General features: G+C 35.3%; 1 protein-coding gene across 6 annotated transcripts in view; it reads left to right on the top strand.

Moving 5' to 3' along the window:
• Positions 1–15,320, top strand: part of LOC112672086 (protein FRA10AC1) — a 38,108-nt gene extending 22,788 nt beyond the window's left edge. For all 6 annotated transcript variants that reach the window (XR_003144019.3, XM_049103034.1, XM_025466568.3 and 3 more), the window contains 4 exons: positions 1,665–1,780; positions 6,960–6,998; positions 12,564–12,639; positions 15,133–15,320. Coding sequence is in view for 5 of the 6 variants with exons in the window: in XM_049103034.1 (XP_048958991.1) it covers positions 1,665–1,780; positions 6,960–6,998; positions 12,564–12,639; positions 15,133–15,175 (274 nt within the window). In the remaining variant the exon portion in view is untranslated. The remainder of the gene's footprint in view (positions 1–1,664; positions 1,781–6,959; positions 6,999–12,563; positions 12,640–15,132) is intronic.
• Positions 15,321–15,358: the final 38 nt, after the last annotated feature.

Below are 15,358 nucleotides of genomic sequence, written 5' to 3'. Positions count from 1 at the left end.
GCAATCTAGAATTCTAGTTATTAAAAATAAATATTAAGTAATGAATAATTTTTAAATTCTTGAAAGCAGGATTTTTTAGATTACTCGAATAGCCTAATCTTTATTTCCCCTCTCCCATCAGTGATACTGAAAGATATCAGAGAGGCTTTTGACTTTGACTTTCAAGCTTCATTTCAAAATTGACATAATTCTTATGAGAGAACGTGTTACTGCCTTAAATAGTATTATAGCATTTGGTATAAGTTCCTTAATTTGGGAGGTCTGATGAGTATGTTTCTTGAAACTGAACCTCTTTGATGTCTCTTCATTCTCCTTCCTGGTTTTAGTTTCAGCATTATCACCTTTTCCTGTCTAGTATTTCCTTTCTTAACCAGTTAAAATCAATTGCTTGCCAACTATGGTACTGACAGCCTTGTAAACCTGGCCTAGAAGAGATAAAGCTATAGCAGTAAAAGGACAAGTGGTGTAAAGTAGACATTTGAGTTAACAGTAAGCCCCTCCATCCTCATTCCTTTATGCTTTACTGTGTTCTTTTATTTATTTTTTTATTTTTATTTATTTTTTTACAAACCCTTGTGTCCAGGGCTGACTTTCAATAGATCGCAGCGAGGGAGCTGCCCTGCTACAAACAAAACCCCGACCCAGAAGCAGGTCGTCTACGAATGGTTTAGCACCAGGTTCCCCACGAACGTGTGTTGCGTGAGGGGCGAGGGCACGGCCCCCTTTCTGCCGCGTCCAGTTTCCCGGGAGGAGGGGCTCTCCACACCCGACCTCCGTCCCCACGTGTGTTGGGGCCTGCAGGGGACCGGCTATCCGAGGCCAACCAACCGAGGCCAACTGAGGCTCCCCGGCGCTGCCTTATCGTTCAGCCCTGGGCGGGATTCTGACTTAGAGGCATTCAGTCATAATCCCACAGATGGTAGCTTCGCCCCATTGGCTCCTCAGCCAAGCACATACACCAAATGTCTGATACTGTGTTCTTTTATTCATAACAGAAGAATTTTCTACTTAGTGGTAGTTTATTTTTTTTTTAAGATTTTATTTATATATTAGAGACACAGAGAGAGAGAGAGACAGAGATAGAGAGACAGGCAGAGGGAGAAGCAGGCTCCATGCAGGCAACCCGATGTGGGACTCGATCCGGGTTCTCCAGGATCACGCCCTGGGCTGAAGGCAGCGCTAAACCGCTAAGCCACCAGGGCTGCCCTTAGTGGTATTTTAGAGCTGTTACAGCATTGTTTCTTCTTTCATTCATTCATTCATTCATTCATTCATTCATTCATTTATTTATTTATTTAAAAATATAGGTAGCTATGAATTAGATGGAGGGAAATGACATTTGATTTTGTAATTTAAAAAAAAATGGCTAAGTGATAGAAAATGAGGAAATGAGTAAAACTATGATTTATATTTACTAAGGTTTGTATACAGAACTTATAAAAAATAATTTGTCTTAGAGTTTTAGACTTTATTATCTTACAGAATTGTCTTTAATGTACCAACCTAACCTAAAGTATTTACAGATTCATCTGAGGGTTCCTTATGTAAATTACGTTGTAAAAATAAGTTACTTTAATTGATTTGACTTTTTGCTCGTTGGTTCTTATATTTCATAAAGGTCAGTTGAAAAAGTTAACTTTAATTTTATATTGTTCAATATAAAGGAGAAAAGAAGTCAAGTCAAAAAAAAGAAAGGACAAAACCAAAAAAGATGAAGAGTCATCACATAAAAAATCCAGATTATCTTCTGCAGAAGAGACCTCTAAGAAAAAGGATAAAGGTAAAAGGAAATCAAAATATAATATCTACTCACATTTTTTAACATGAAATGTAATCTGCTGTATGTGTCAAATGAAGAATTTAATTGGTGAATGCATTTAGATTTCTGTTCTGTACAAGTTGAAAGGAGGGTGCCTGGGTGGCTCAGTCAGTTAAGTGTCCAGCTCTTCATTTTGGCTCAGGTCATGATCTCAGGGTTGTGAGATGGAGCCCTGGCCCTAAGTCAGGTGCTCCTTCTCCCTCTCCCTTTGCCGCCCCCTCCCAGCTCCCGCCCCCACCCCATAGCTTGCTCTGTCTCTCAAATAAAAAATAAATCTTACAGTGGTTGAAAGGAAACTGGTTGGGGGATTTATAAGATTTTTTTTTTTTTTTTTAAGACAAGGAGTGAGAAGCAGAGGGAGAGAGACAATCTTAAGCAGGCTCCATACCAGCACGGAGCTGGAGCCCAGCATGGAGCTTGACATGGGGCTCAGTCTCAGAATTCTGAGATCATTACCTGAGCCAAAATCAAGAGTTGAACTCTTAACTGACTGAGCCACCCAGGTGCCCCCTGGTTGGGGAATTTAGATAAGAATTTATAGCAACTTTTAAAGAGTGTCAAGAACAAGGTTGGTTTTAATACAAATTCAAGAAATGGTATTACCATTTTGGGCAGATGGTAATAATCTTGCAAACAACATTCTCCTTCCTGATATTGTCTCTAATAGACTTGTTACCTTGAGAAAATACCTGAACTTCTTTAGTTTTACATTCCTTATATAAGTCGGGTGATGTGAATATCTGGCTTCTGTACTATTTGAGCTTATTTGTGGAGAACCAAGTAAGAATGTGAAAGGCATTTTGAACACTGTAAAACATTACATCATCTATAAGTCCGTGTAAAATTGTAGTACTGGGATTTCATTACCATGGTCTATGAGCTTCTGAAATCATGGAGCCTGATATATATGTGTGTCCTCAGAACCTAGCATGGTGCTGTGCACATATGCTTAGTAAATAATTGTTAAATTCAAATCCATCAGTCATTCACTCACTTCTTCCTCAGTACTGCTTAAGCTCTCTAAGCCTTAATTTCTTCATATATGAAATGGTCATGACAATAGATCCTAACTCATAGGAATGTTCAGAAGTTGAAATGAGATAATGCATATAAGCAGTTTGCACAGTGCTTGGTGCATAGTTAGCTGTTATGAAGGTTACTGCCAGTTTCTTTTTCAGGCCATAATACAGTCAAATTTGCTATAACTTAGAGTGAACTGAACTTAAATTATGAAGCTAATGGTAGACTATATTAGATTAAGCCTAATGTTAACACAATACTTGGACAGGAGAGGGCTCCCTTGCTCCAGCTATGAAGATTATTAGATAGGTTTCATTCTTACATGTACTTTTCTAGTGAATCTTAACATATTCAAGCATATAATATCACCAAGTGGAAAACTTGGTGATACTGATAGATGGTGAGGAGAAAATACTGTTTTTGACAATTGGGAAATGGTACTTGAAGCAGAATGCCTTTTTGTGTCTATCTTAATCATTTCCCAACTCCAAAATAACTTGATTAATTAATGTGAAAATTCCATTTGAGTTTAAAACATTTTTGTTTTAAAAATGTTTAATGTATCGTACTTGAGAGTTTTGTTGTATTCATTATTGTATTATATAATATTATATTTATATCATAGTATGATACCATGTTAATCACTACATATTCCAAATTAAAGAATAATTCCTACATTGTAAAATCTTCTTTAGTACCTTCATAGCAGACAATTAGGTAGCTGGATACTCAGGATCAGTTATAGGATTGGACCCCTCAGATTATACATACATATGCATGTGATCTTCCTTATAGTCGTTTTCCCTGTAGTGTTCCATATTTTAGTAGATGACACCTCTGTCAACCTAAAAACTAATCAGATATCTGGAAATTATCCTTGACATCTTTTCTCTTATTATTTGTTTAATTTGTCACTAAATCCTGTCAGTTTTACCCTCAGAGTATGTATTTCTCAAGTTCTCTCCACCCTAATTCAAACCACCATGTTATCTCATCTAGACTACTGCTATATTGTCCTTACTAGTTTTGCCACTGTGTTGTCATCCCACCTGCCCTTCCCTTAATGCCTTCTCAATAAAGCAGTGATTTCCTGTTGTTCTTAGGATAGTACCAAAATCTGCACAAAGCCCAGGTGCTCTGTATGATCCATCATACAACACTTGTTTCTCACCACACTCCACCTCACTTTCACACTCCATGCTCATAGCCTTTCAGTTTCTAGAAAACGCCAAACTTCTTTCCATTTAGGGAATATGTAGATACTGCTTCCTCTCTTTCTAACCCCTCCCCCACTGCCAGGTCCCACCCTAACTCATCCTCCAGGTCTGAGTTTAAATGTTACTGATCCTTTCTTGATTCCATCCCTGACCATGAATTTAAATTAGTACTTCCAATTAGTATCCTCAGCACCCCACTAGCACATGTTAGGTGTAAATAATAAAGAATGAGAGAATGAAAGACTTTGAAGATTATTTCAGAATGTCAGGAATAGAGAATCAAAGCAGAGTGGAATTGAGATAACTGTTTCTCATTTATTCTTTATTTAGAGCACCTTTGATAGCAGAGTACAGGATAAAGTTTTTTTCAACTTCTATGGTGTAAAGCAGAAAATGACAACACTTTAGCAAACTAAGGAAAACCAATGGGAACTCTGCAATATCATTGTATCTGGGATCATCTGGAACTAGCTTGATTTTGATGTGATACTTTATAGCCAGACCACCTTAATTTTTTTTTTTAAGATTTTATTTATTTATTCATGAGAAACACAGAGGGGGTGGGTGCAGAGACACAGGCAGAGGGAGAAGCAGGCTCCATGCAGGGAGCCTGACATGGGACTCGATCCCAGGTCTCCAGGATCATGCCCTGGGCCGAAGGCGGCACTAAACCGCTGAGCTACCCAGGCTGCCCGACCACCTTAATTTGGCCCAAACTTGAATAGTAATTAATAAATTCTTAATAGCTGCATTTGAACTGTTGAGGAAAGTTCTCAAAACAGTCTGCTTTCTTGATTTTCATCCTATCTTTCTGGCTTCTCCTCTGCCTCTTGATTATAGGTCCTCCTCAGTGTTGGAATTGCCCAAGGCTTTTATTGAACTTTTCTTCTTTCTCTCTGTTCTCCCTGTGTGATCCCACTTATTCCTGTAGTGTCAGGTTACTACCATATAAAGTGTTAAGTAAATGGGTGGGTGGATGGATAATTGGATAGCTAGTTAGCTAAATGACTGAATAGAGAGAAAATGTAAGATCAATAACTTGACTTTGAGGACCAGTCTGCTTTGGCAGGTCTAAGCAGAACAAGGTACTTAGATAGAATTTTTTTGGCAGAAAGTAGAAGATCTTATCGCTCCTACCACTACCACTGCATCCCCAAACTCACTTCCTTGGGAAGTCCTTTCCTGACATCCTTCACCCCACTCTTCTAAGCAAGGTTAAGTCACTGTTACACATGCCAGTAGCACCCTGCACTTCTCCTTTAGAAATACATTTCACCCTCGGAATAATTTTTCTGTTAAGGAAGGAACTGTGAGACTTAAGTCTTTGTCTCCAGTTTCTAAGCACTGTGCTTTCTCCACATAATAGGCATTCAATAAATGTTAGGTGAGTGAGTCAATCAGTGAAACAGTAGTTTCTCAAATTGAAAGGAACATCAGAATTCAGCCTTGGGTTCATGATCAAAAAGATACTCTGTGGTTTTGCTTTTCAAAGTATGGTCTTTTGGCATTGTCATCACTTGGAAACTTGTTAGAAGTGCACAATCTCAGACCCTTCCCCAATCTCCTGAATTACTATTCCGGGTTCTGGGATGATTCATACGCACCATAAAGTTGAGATGTACGGCTCTATATCAAGTACTTGTTCTGCTTTTGCTTCCAGGGAAGAGGAACTTACTACCATCCAAAATATCCTTTTACATTTCAGTTAGTTGTAATCCTAGCAAGTTTCTCTTTAACTAATTTAGCCCAAATCTGCAGTTTCTGCCCTTTGATTCCAGTTATATCCTTAGGCCTCCAAAGTAAGCCTAATCTTTTTTTTTACCTATAGACATTTGGAATGGGTATTATATTTCTCATATGACAGAGAAGAATTTGTCACCAGCTTAGCTATGTTTTTATTTGCTTTCTGATAAGTAGGAAATCGGAGTGAAGAAACAATAACCCCAAAACAAAACAAAACCAAAAAAGAAGCAATAACCTAAAGTAGTTGCTGTAGTCCAGGCCTTGGCTTCCTGTGGAGTCTTTACCCTATACTTCTGACACCCTCTTCATTGGGCCTGAAAGGGGCCATTTATGCGTCAGCTTCAGTTTATGAGATCTCCTGTCCAAGGAGGTTGTAGGGGTCATTACTCTCCATCTGTTATCTGTCTTTTTTTTTTTTTTTTTATCAGCCTTCAGAATTATTTCCCTTGTAGTCTTATTACAGGAGACTCTAGAGTGATTTTTTAAAATTATTCTAGTAGATTTTTAGTACTTTTTTCTTTCTATTTCTCTCACTGGGTAACTATTGTAGAACTGAAACTATTTTATGAATAATATTTGTATGAATTTTAGTTACTAAGAATTCTCATCTGTATATGAAAAAGTATTGTGAAAAATTAGTATTCGTAAATTGCTTTCAGACGTTGAACATTGCTATAGATAAAATACTTATATTGCAGTTAATCTATGAAGTTTTTTTTAGCACCTGAGTTTCTTTTTTTTTACAGGTGTTCATTACTTTTTAAGCTTTGTGCTATATATTCTAGGCATAAAATATCTCTGCCTAAAAGAGGTATTTTATTTTATTTTTTAAAGGTTTGGTTTATTTATTCATGAGAGACACAGAGAGAGAGAAGCAGAGACACAGGCAGAGGGAGAAGCAGGCTCCATGCAGGGAGCCTGATGTGGGACTCGATTCTGGGACTCTGGGATCACATCCTGAGCCAAAGGCAGATGCTCAACCACTGAGCCACCCAGGCATCCCTAAAAGAGGTATTTTAATTAGAGAGAGATTTTTGAGGAACATGAAAGATTAGAAGATTATGTAAACTAGTCTTAGGAAGAATTCTGGTTACAGCTGTAACTGTTAGTTACACCACTGCAAAATGATTTTTAACAAAACAATGCTGTTTTCCTTTCAGGGCATTCATCCTCAAAGAAATCAGAAAGTTGTGTAAACAGTAAGTATCTAGTATTTATTTAATAAAAATATATAGATTCAAGTTATTCACAGTTTGGGTTTCTCATCAATTGTGACTTGCTCTGATATATTATTTTTTAATTTTTGTACTAAGTCATAGAAAAAAATAACAAAAGTGTATGATTTCTTCCCCAATTTTGAACTTATTAAACTTTATTATTTTAAAATAGAAGAACATAAAATTTCTTTTTCAGTAAATACAATGGATATACACTTTAATTTCACTTTATAGAATATAAAGAAAGAAAAGTAGAAGAATGAGGTTGGAATGGAGAAAGAATTGGAGAAGAGGATTAAGATTTAAGAAATGTTACTTATATTGTATGCTGAGTTATCTCTGTTATTTGGTGATTTTGACTGATCAAATGAAATATGTGGTTTGTGCATGGAAAGTAAAAGTTGGCAACTAGTTACAACTGGATAGTTTGGTTTTTTTTTAAGTTTTATTTATTTATTTATTTATTAATGAGAGACACAGAGAGGCAGAGACACAGGCAGAGGGAGAAGCAGGCTCCATGCAGGAAGCCCGATGCGGGACTCGATCCCGGGTCTCCAGGACCACGCCCTGGGCGGAAGGCGGTGCTAAACCGCTGAGCCACCTGGGCTGCCCACAATTGGATCGTTTTTTAAGAAGTACTTGTTGTTTTCACCAGAGTATGTCAAACCAGATTGGATTTTATTGAGTATTTGCCACAGATTTTATTATTTTTCCCTGTAACATTCTAAAAAACATTAAAATGATTTATAAATATATATATACAGTAAAATAGAATTTTAAAAAGTAAAATCAGAATAATGGAAAAATAAGATAGAATAGCAAAGTAAAGCTTGAGGTAAAATTAACAGACAAATGTTTACCAAAAAGTCCTGCATAATTACATAGGTAGATCACACATATGTCACTATTATTCTAAACAACCAAAACAAAGAAGGAAACCACCAATAGAATGATTTATTGTACGCATATGATCACCTTTTTCCAGAAAGCAGACTCTCTTGTGGATTCATAAAAGAGGGCACCCACCTGTGATACAACAAGCAGTAGCCTTGCATCTCAGTAGTAATACAGTATCAGATTTCTTAAAGACCTTGCAGTAGGGTTAGGGCTAATAATAAAGTGCAGTTCAATAACATATCTAATTTATTTTATAATATCTAGACTTATTTTTTGAGACTTCTAGGCTTGGAAATTTCTAAACTTAAGATTTTTTTTTCTGATTTAAAGTTATATTTACTGTGGCAAACTCAGAAAAAAAATTAGCAATTACTCCAAATCCCACCATTCAGAGAGAAATATTATTAGCATTTTAATGTAATTCTTAAGGAGAATTTTTTTTAAGATTTTATTTATTTATTCATGAGAGAGACACAGAGAGAAAGAGAGGCAGAGACACAGGCAGAGGCAGAAGCAGGCTCCATGCAGGGAGCCCGAAATGGGACTTGATCCCAGGACTCCAGGATCACGCCCCAGCCTGAAGGCGGCGCTAAACCGCTGAGCCACCCAGGGATCCCCACTTAAGGAGAATTTTTAAGTGGTCGGTAATCAGAAATTTTGCACTGTGAAAAATAGAAAAAGAGAAGTTTTAAGATATTTATCGTTTAAAGATTGAATGGAGAGGGAGGTGTCAGTGGAGGCATTCCTCTAGTTTAGGAATACAACATATTCCTTATAAATTATTTTGCTCATACCAATTTTGTTTTCAGCATATTTGAATTGTTCTAAAGCACTGATAGTTTGTTTCTTCCCATGTGAATCCTAATTGATCTGTAGCTCTTTTCCTAAATTAGGTAAAAATGTGAGTTTCTAGAACATAACTAGGCATGAGACTGATAGATAGACTCATGCTATTTGGGCCAAAGTAGTATATCTATATATATATAATCTTCCATTTCCAATTGGATAATGCTCTCTTTTACCATTATTTAACATATGGATTATAGAAACCAAATCCATGAAGAAAAACCCTATTTCTGTGGGGAAAAGTAATTTTAACTTGCCTTTGTTGATTATCTACTCCATCAGCCACAATGGCAAGTGGTTTAGTTGTGTTACACCATTTAATCTTAATAATGGGCATTTGGTATCCCATTTTGCAGATAGGAGAACCAAGACCCAGAGACTTAAATAAATTGCCTAAAATCTAGTAGTTGGTTAATAGCAAAATTGGGATGAAACACAGATTTATAATTCCACAAAGTCTGTGCCCCTTTACCTATATCATCAATAACTGTTCATCAGTGAATCAAATGTAAATTTATTCTTTTTACTCTAATTTTGGCAGATACATTCTACAAATCTGCATTTAATAATTTGATCTGTGTCTCAGTTCTATCTGTAAAATGGATATAGAGACTTAACTTTGTTTTATTATTATCAGAGCCAAATAAATCAATATATATGTAAAGCATGTGTCCAGCAGAAAGTAAGTTCTTGATAACCTGCAGCTATTATTGTTGGAGAAAAGAAAAAAAACAGACATTAAACAGATTCTGTGTTTTGTTCTCTAAAATTGGTCATATCAAAAGTTAAGTCTTGTAAAAGTTGGACCTGTTCATTTGTTACCATAATTGTAGACTTGCCACTTCTTCAGGAAACCCAAGTTATTTAGGTAATATCTAGAATATAATATCTAGAAAAACCAAGATGACCGGTCTGTTTTCATTATTCAGACAATTCAAATTGTATGCAGTTTGCATCACATTGCTAAAAGGAACATTGAAAACTTAAAGCGGGTCAAGAATGAATATCCAAGGCATTGACAGAACTTGAATTTGTGTCATAGGAAGAAAGTTGAAGGAAATATAGATTAGTTTGGAGAAAAGTGAAGGAATGGGAGGGAAAGGGTAAGGAGGTAGACATGGAAACTGTAGATGTTTGTAAATTGCTTTTGGGTAGGAGACTTATTTTTGATGACTATTTGGCAGAACTAGAATCTATGGATAAAAATTGCCCAGAGACAGATTTTTGCCTTAATTTAAGGAAAAACTTGTCAGAACTATCTGAGGAAAGGAATGGAGGAATGGGCTGCTTCAGGAAGTAGGTGTTTAAGCATAGATTGAACAGCCACTCTCTTGCAGTAAGAGACTCAATCATTATATGAGGGCTAGATTAAAGACCTGCAGAATCCCACACAGCAAGTCAGTGATTTACATTCTGATCCCCACTTGCTAAGAACTGCTGCACAGCTTTGACACTAATACAAGAGCACCCTTTGTATTGCCTGTTCTTCTCATTGGGATTTCCTTAGCAGTGCCTTTCCTACCTCCGGCTGGCCTTACCAGCTACCCTAGGAATGGTTTCTAATTGCTGCCACTCTCCAGGAACTAGGATGGTATAGGTTCACAGAGTTGAACTTAAAGGCCATGTAGTCCAGTCTTTCAGATTTGATTCTCTAATAATATTTGGCTACTTTTAAAGCATGTAATCTTTCAAGGAGAGTTATTTTAGAATATTCTAAACTGATTTGATCTTTTAGTAAAACTGGGTTATCTGGTATCAGAAAACTAGTGCAGGGAAGCTGGCATGTGGGAAATACTCTTGAAAGGGAACAAGAGGACAGGTGGTTGTAAGGCCTTTTAAAATTAGCTGCCCACTTTCAAAGATCTTGCAGAAGTTTTGTTCTCTGACATCATTAACAGGGTAACACTGTAATGTTAACCATTAGGCCTAATTAGTTTTTTTGTGCTTTATCTCATGTTAGTGAGTTTTTATAAAAATAAGAGTAGAACACTTATTCTCTCTTCTCAACACATTCAGTTTGAGACACTGGCAGTTTCAGTGCTGATTGTCATTGCATGGGAATCTGATTCCCAAGGCTTTATAATCTTACCATCTTTTTACTGTCTTTCTCTGTATATCATTAAAAATATAACCGCTGGGGCGCCTGATGGCTCAGTTAGTTAAGTATCTGACTCTTGATTTCAGCTCAGGTCATCATGTCAGGGTTGTGAGATTGAGCCCCCCCACTTTAGGCTCCACACTAGGCATGCAGCCTGCTTAAGATTCTCTCTCTTCTTCTCCCTCTACTCCTCCCCCACTCCCTCCTTAAAAAAAAAAAAAAAGTACAACCTCTTGCCTTTTCTTTTTTCCCCTGTCATTTTTGTTAAAATTTATGCTAGACAGAATAGATGCAGTTAGGACCAAAGTTCAGACATGCATATTGATTCAAGGATCAAAGTCCAACAGGTAAAAGGCTAAAACCACTGTGGCAAATCAATGCTGTTTTATTTTTATGTGTGTTTAAGTAAAGGACATGCTGTATTGACAGGCCAAATTTGTGTCCGTTCTTTTTGAGACTAACTTATTGGAGAGGAGCTATTTGTAATGTAATTACTTTATGGCATATACTTTTATTGCCTGGTAATACATTTTTCAGAGTTTGATAATTTTTAGTTCAATAATACAGGGTGATTTTCTGAAACATGTCTATTTTGTTATATTTAAGAAATAGAAATATCTTTATTATTTTGATTGATTTTTAAGGGTAATACATGATTACTGTTTAAAATACAAAAAATTTTGGAAATACTTAAGATAAAGTGAAAGTATCCCAGGCCCACAGGTAGTATAATTACTGTTAAGTTTGGTTGGTCCTTATAGACTTACAGTTTATATACACATATGTAATCATAAATTAGATTATACCATGAATGCTTTCTGTAATTTTTTTTTTTTTTTTTTGCTTTCTGTAACTTTTAAAAAAATTGATACAGCACAGACATTTTTCCATGGTAATACATATAGATATGCTAATTAAGGTTTTTTTAAACAGTTGTATAATATTAATTTAACCATCCTTAATCCCTAATTGGTGGGATATAGGTTGTTTTTCTTTTGTTGTTATATAATTAATGTCTTTGTACATGTATCTCAGGTGCTTATTTATTCTAAGTAAATAATTAAATCCTTAACAGCAGCATTGCTGGTCAAAGGATATGTACATTTTAAACTGATCATATTGTTAAATTTTCCTAAAGAAAAGTTTACATAATTTTTACTCCTAACAATGTGAGTATGCCTAGTTCTTTACTGAAACCAACTTCTTCTAATTAATTTAATCAGCATCAATTTTTAAAAGCATCTGACAATATTTTTTATAATTTAACTAGCTAGTCCTACATACTAGTTTTTTTTTTGAGTTCTTGATCCTAATGTAAATATACTCTACCTATACTCCAAATCTTAACCTGCATGTCTTTTGTATGCCAACAGAAAGAAGAAACTAAAAGACAATTGTATTGCAAGAGATAGTTCCTTTTTAAAAGTTAATACTGGAATTGCTACTTTAACTCAGTGTAACTTAGGGAATTTTCCCATGAGACTTTCTTTGTTTTTTTTTGCTGAGACTCTTGGGTATAGCTCAGCTTATTTATTTATTTTTAAAAAAGAATTTATTGGTCTGAAAGAGTGAATTACGTCCTCAGAGCCATAAATGTTAAAAATAAACTGCTGTTAAATCTGAGGTTAATTTAGTTGCATTGGTGGGTAGTTCAAAATGTGTTTTAAATATAATACATTTTTAAAAATCTCTTTTTAAATGAACAGGAAATTCTGATGAAGAAGGTACTTCAGATTCTGAACTTTGGAAGGGCCCCCTACCAGAGACAGATGAAAAATCACAGTGAGTCCTGATACTAATAGATAATGTATACCCTTTGCATCAGTAAAGAAGCTACAACCACAGCCATTCTTGATAACAGTTAATGAAAAAGCTTGTCATGAATGTCTTTTTAATGCCAAGGACTGCCTAGCATGGTAAGATCAGAGTTTATTCCCGGAAGTCATTGTTTGTGGCCATAAATAGCTAACTCATCCAGCTTCCTCTCAGTGAGTAAACCTTTCTTCAGCTCACCTTGACAAATGACCCTCTGGTCTTTGCTTGGAATCCTTCAGAGAAGGGCTGTTTCCTACTTCAGAGCAGCCTATTCATGATATTCTGATCATCATAAACTTGTACAGGGAGCCCCTTGAAGCTACGTATGGGTAAAAGTTTACTTGGCAACAGCTACCTTAGCCCCCCAAAGACAGATAACTCAGTGTGCACATTGTTATCTGCTTTGGGTTGGAAGAGCTGTCTGGATGTGGGCTGAAATTTTATCAACTCTTGTCATATGCAGGGATGTTTAGCCCTTGAGCTTTATCTGTTAAAAGACAATAAAATAATAACTACTGCATAGAGTTTATTACGAAGATTTAATGAAATAAAGAAGGTAAAGCACTTGGTACAATACCTACAAATATAAGTTCTCAATAAATTTTAGTGCCATTTTTTAGTCTTTAGGCATATTGGTTCATAATGGAAAGACACCTGTTAAATCTATCATAATTCACTAATTTAAGCTGATTATGAAACATCTTGCTATTTATGATATGTTCTCAGTGTAATAGAATTCAGGTGTGTTTAATAATCTTTAAAGAAGATAACTTTTTCTGTGACCTTAACTTTTCTCCCCCTAGCCAAATAAAGAATTCCTAAATGTGTAATCATTATAGAACAGATTATAAAAAAGTTTTCACTGTAAATAAAATTCTGCTATTCTAATTAAACAGTGGACTAAACTTTTAATGGTATAACTTCCCATTAAGGAGCTTTGTCGTTGAAAATGACAGAACAGAACTTAAGATTAGCTCACCTTTTTAGGCAGTGATGATACTTGAGTAAATCCTAAGAAAACTCATAATCCAGCACTCTTTGTGACCTTACAAATACTTGACATTGATCAAGTACTAAACATCTAAACCTACACAGAAATTCAGTTAATTTCCTATATTTAAGTTCTTCAATTTTTAAAATTTTACTGCATTTTGCTTTCATATTGGGGAAGAAGGGACAATAACATGGGGAATACCAAATTGAAGATTATTCTTAAATCAACTTTATCTGATTCTGTAATTTTTTAAAAAATTTGAACATGGGTATAATGGCTTTATGCATTCACAGTTACTTGAAACCAGATAATGTAGTGCCATTATAGATCCTTCATCTAAAAACTTTTTCTAAAAAAATAAAAAATAATAAAAAAATAAAAACTTTTTCTGAAGAGATTGGTAGACTCAATTTGATTTTCCAGCATAATTCCCTATCCCAGAAGGAAGAAAACAATATACAACAATATACAAATATACAGCTGCGTGTATATACATTGAATCCTCACAGCACCTCTGTGAAGAAATATAATGTTCTCCATTGAATAAATAAGGAGACTGAGCCCAGAGAAGTTAAGTAACCTGCTCATCTAAGCCAATAAGTGACAGAGCTGGGACTTAAACACTCTCTGACTTGAAACCCTGTCGTATTTTCCTGTACCACTCTGGTTCCCAGCGCTAATATTTATTTCGTACTTGACACAGTTTTCATAGTATTTTAACATATTATATAATACAATTTCATATCTCCTTTCAGAGTTTGACTCATTGTTTGAGACATGATATTTACTGCTACAAATATATTTACTATTCTCAGAGCAATAAAAACCTATAGCCTAAGCAGGTTTTCCCCATTCCTAGGAGTAAGACTTGTTTTTTTCCTGAAAATAGTTTTCTTTTTCATTCATTTCTTGATCAGACTATAGTTTGGAATGAGAATGAACAGATAAGTTACAAAGTCCACCAAAAAAGTAAAGAAAAGCAGTAACATTTCACAAAGAATATACTTTAAGGTAAAAATCTTAGGTAAAAAATACATTTAGGGAGGGAGCTTGGGTGGCTCGTAGTTGAGTATCTGCCTTTGGCTCAGGTCATGATCCCTGGGTCCTGGGATCTAGTCCTGCATTGGGCTTCCCGTGGAGAACCTGCTTCTTGCTCTGCCTATGTCTCTGCCTCTCTCTCTGTCTCTCATGAATAAATAAATAAAATCTTTGGAAAAAAAACATTTAGGGAGAGGTGACAACATGTAAAACATTTTAAATTTAATCAGTCTGAGTATAGTTATGATTATTCCAAAAACTAATTCTTAGTTTTGATTGGCTGTATCATGAAATGTATCAATATATATAAAAATCAGCAAATTATATTAAGTTAAAATATTTTATTTTCATTAATCACATACGTCACCCAGTAATTTTTTCTATAACTGTTGATTTTAATCAATATGTATACTTTTTCTTTTAAATAGAGAAGAAGAATTTGATGACTATTTTCAAGATTTATTTCTGTGAGATGGAAGAGAGAAGCCCACATTCCTTAATGTGAAAGTACACTTTGACACTTCGTTTTTTTTTTTGAAACTCTTCACAAAAAATTTATCTACAAGTTGCAGCTTGAGTGGTTTGTCTTCGGAAATAAAAATCCAACTACTTTCAAGATGTTGGCTGCTTTGGAAGTCTTTCAGTTCTGTTGGA

The sequence above is a fragment of the Canis lupus genome, chromosome 28 (assembly GCF_003254725.2).
Source record: "Canis lupus dingo isolate Sandy chromosome 28, ASM325472v2, whole genome shotgun sequence".
In the NCBI taxonomy this organism is placed as follows: Eukaryota; Metazoa; Chordata; class Mammalia; order Carnivora; family Canidae; genus Canis; species Canis lupus.
This window is presented reverse-complemented; position numbering and strand designations above follow the sequence as displayed.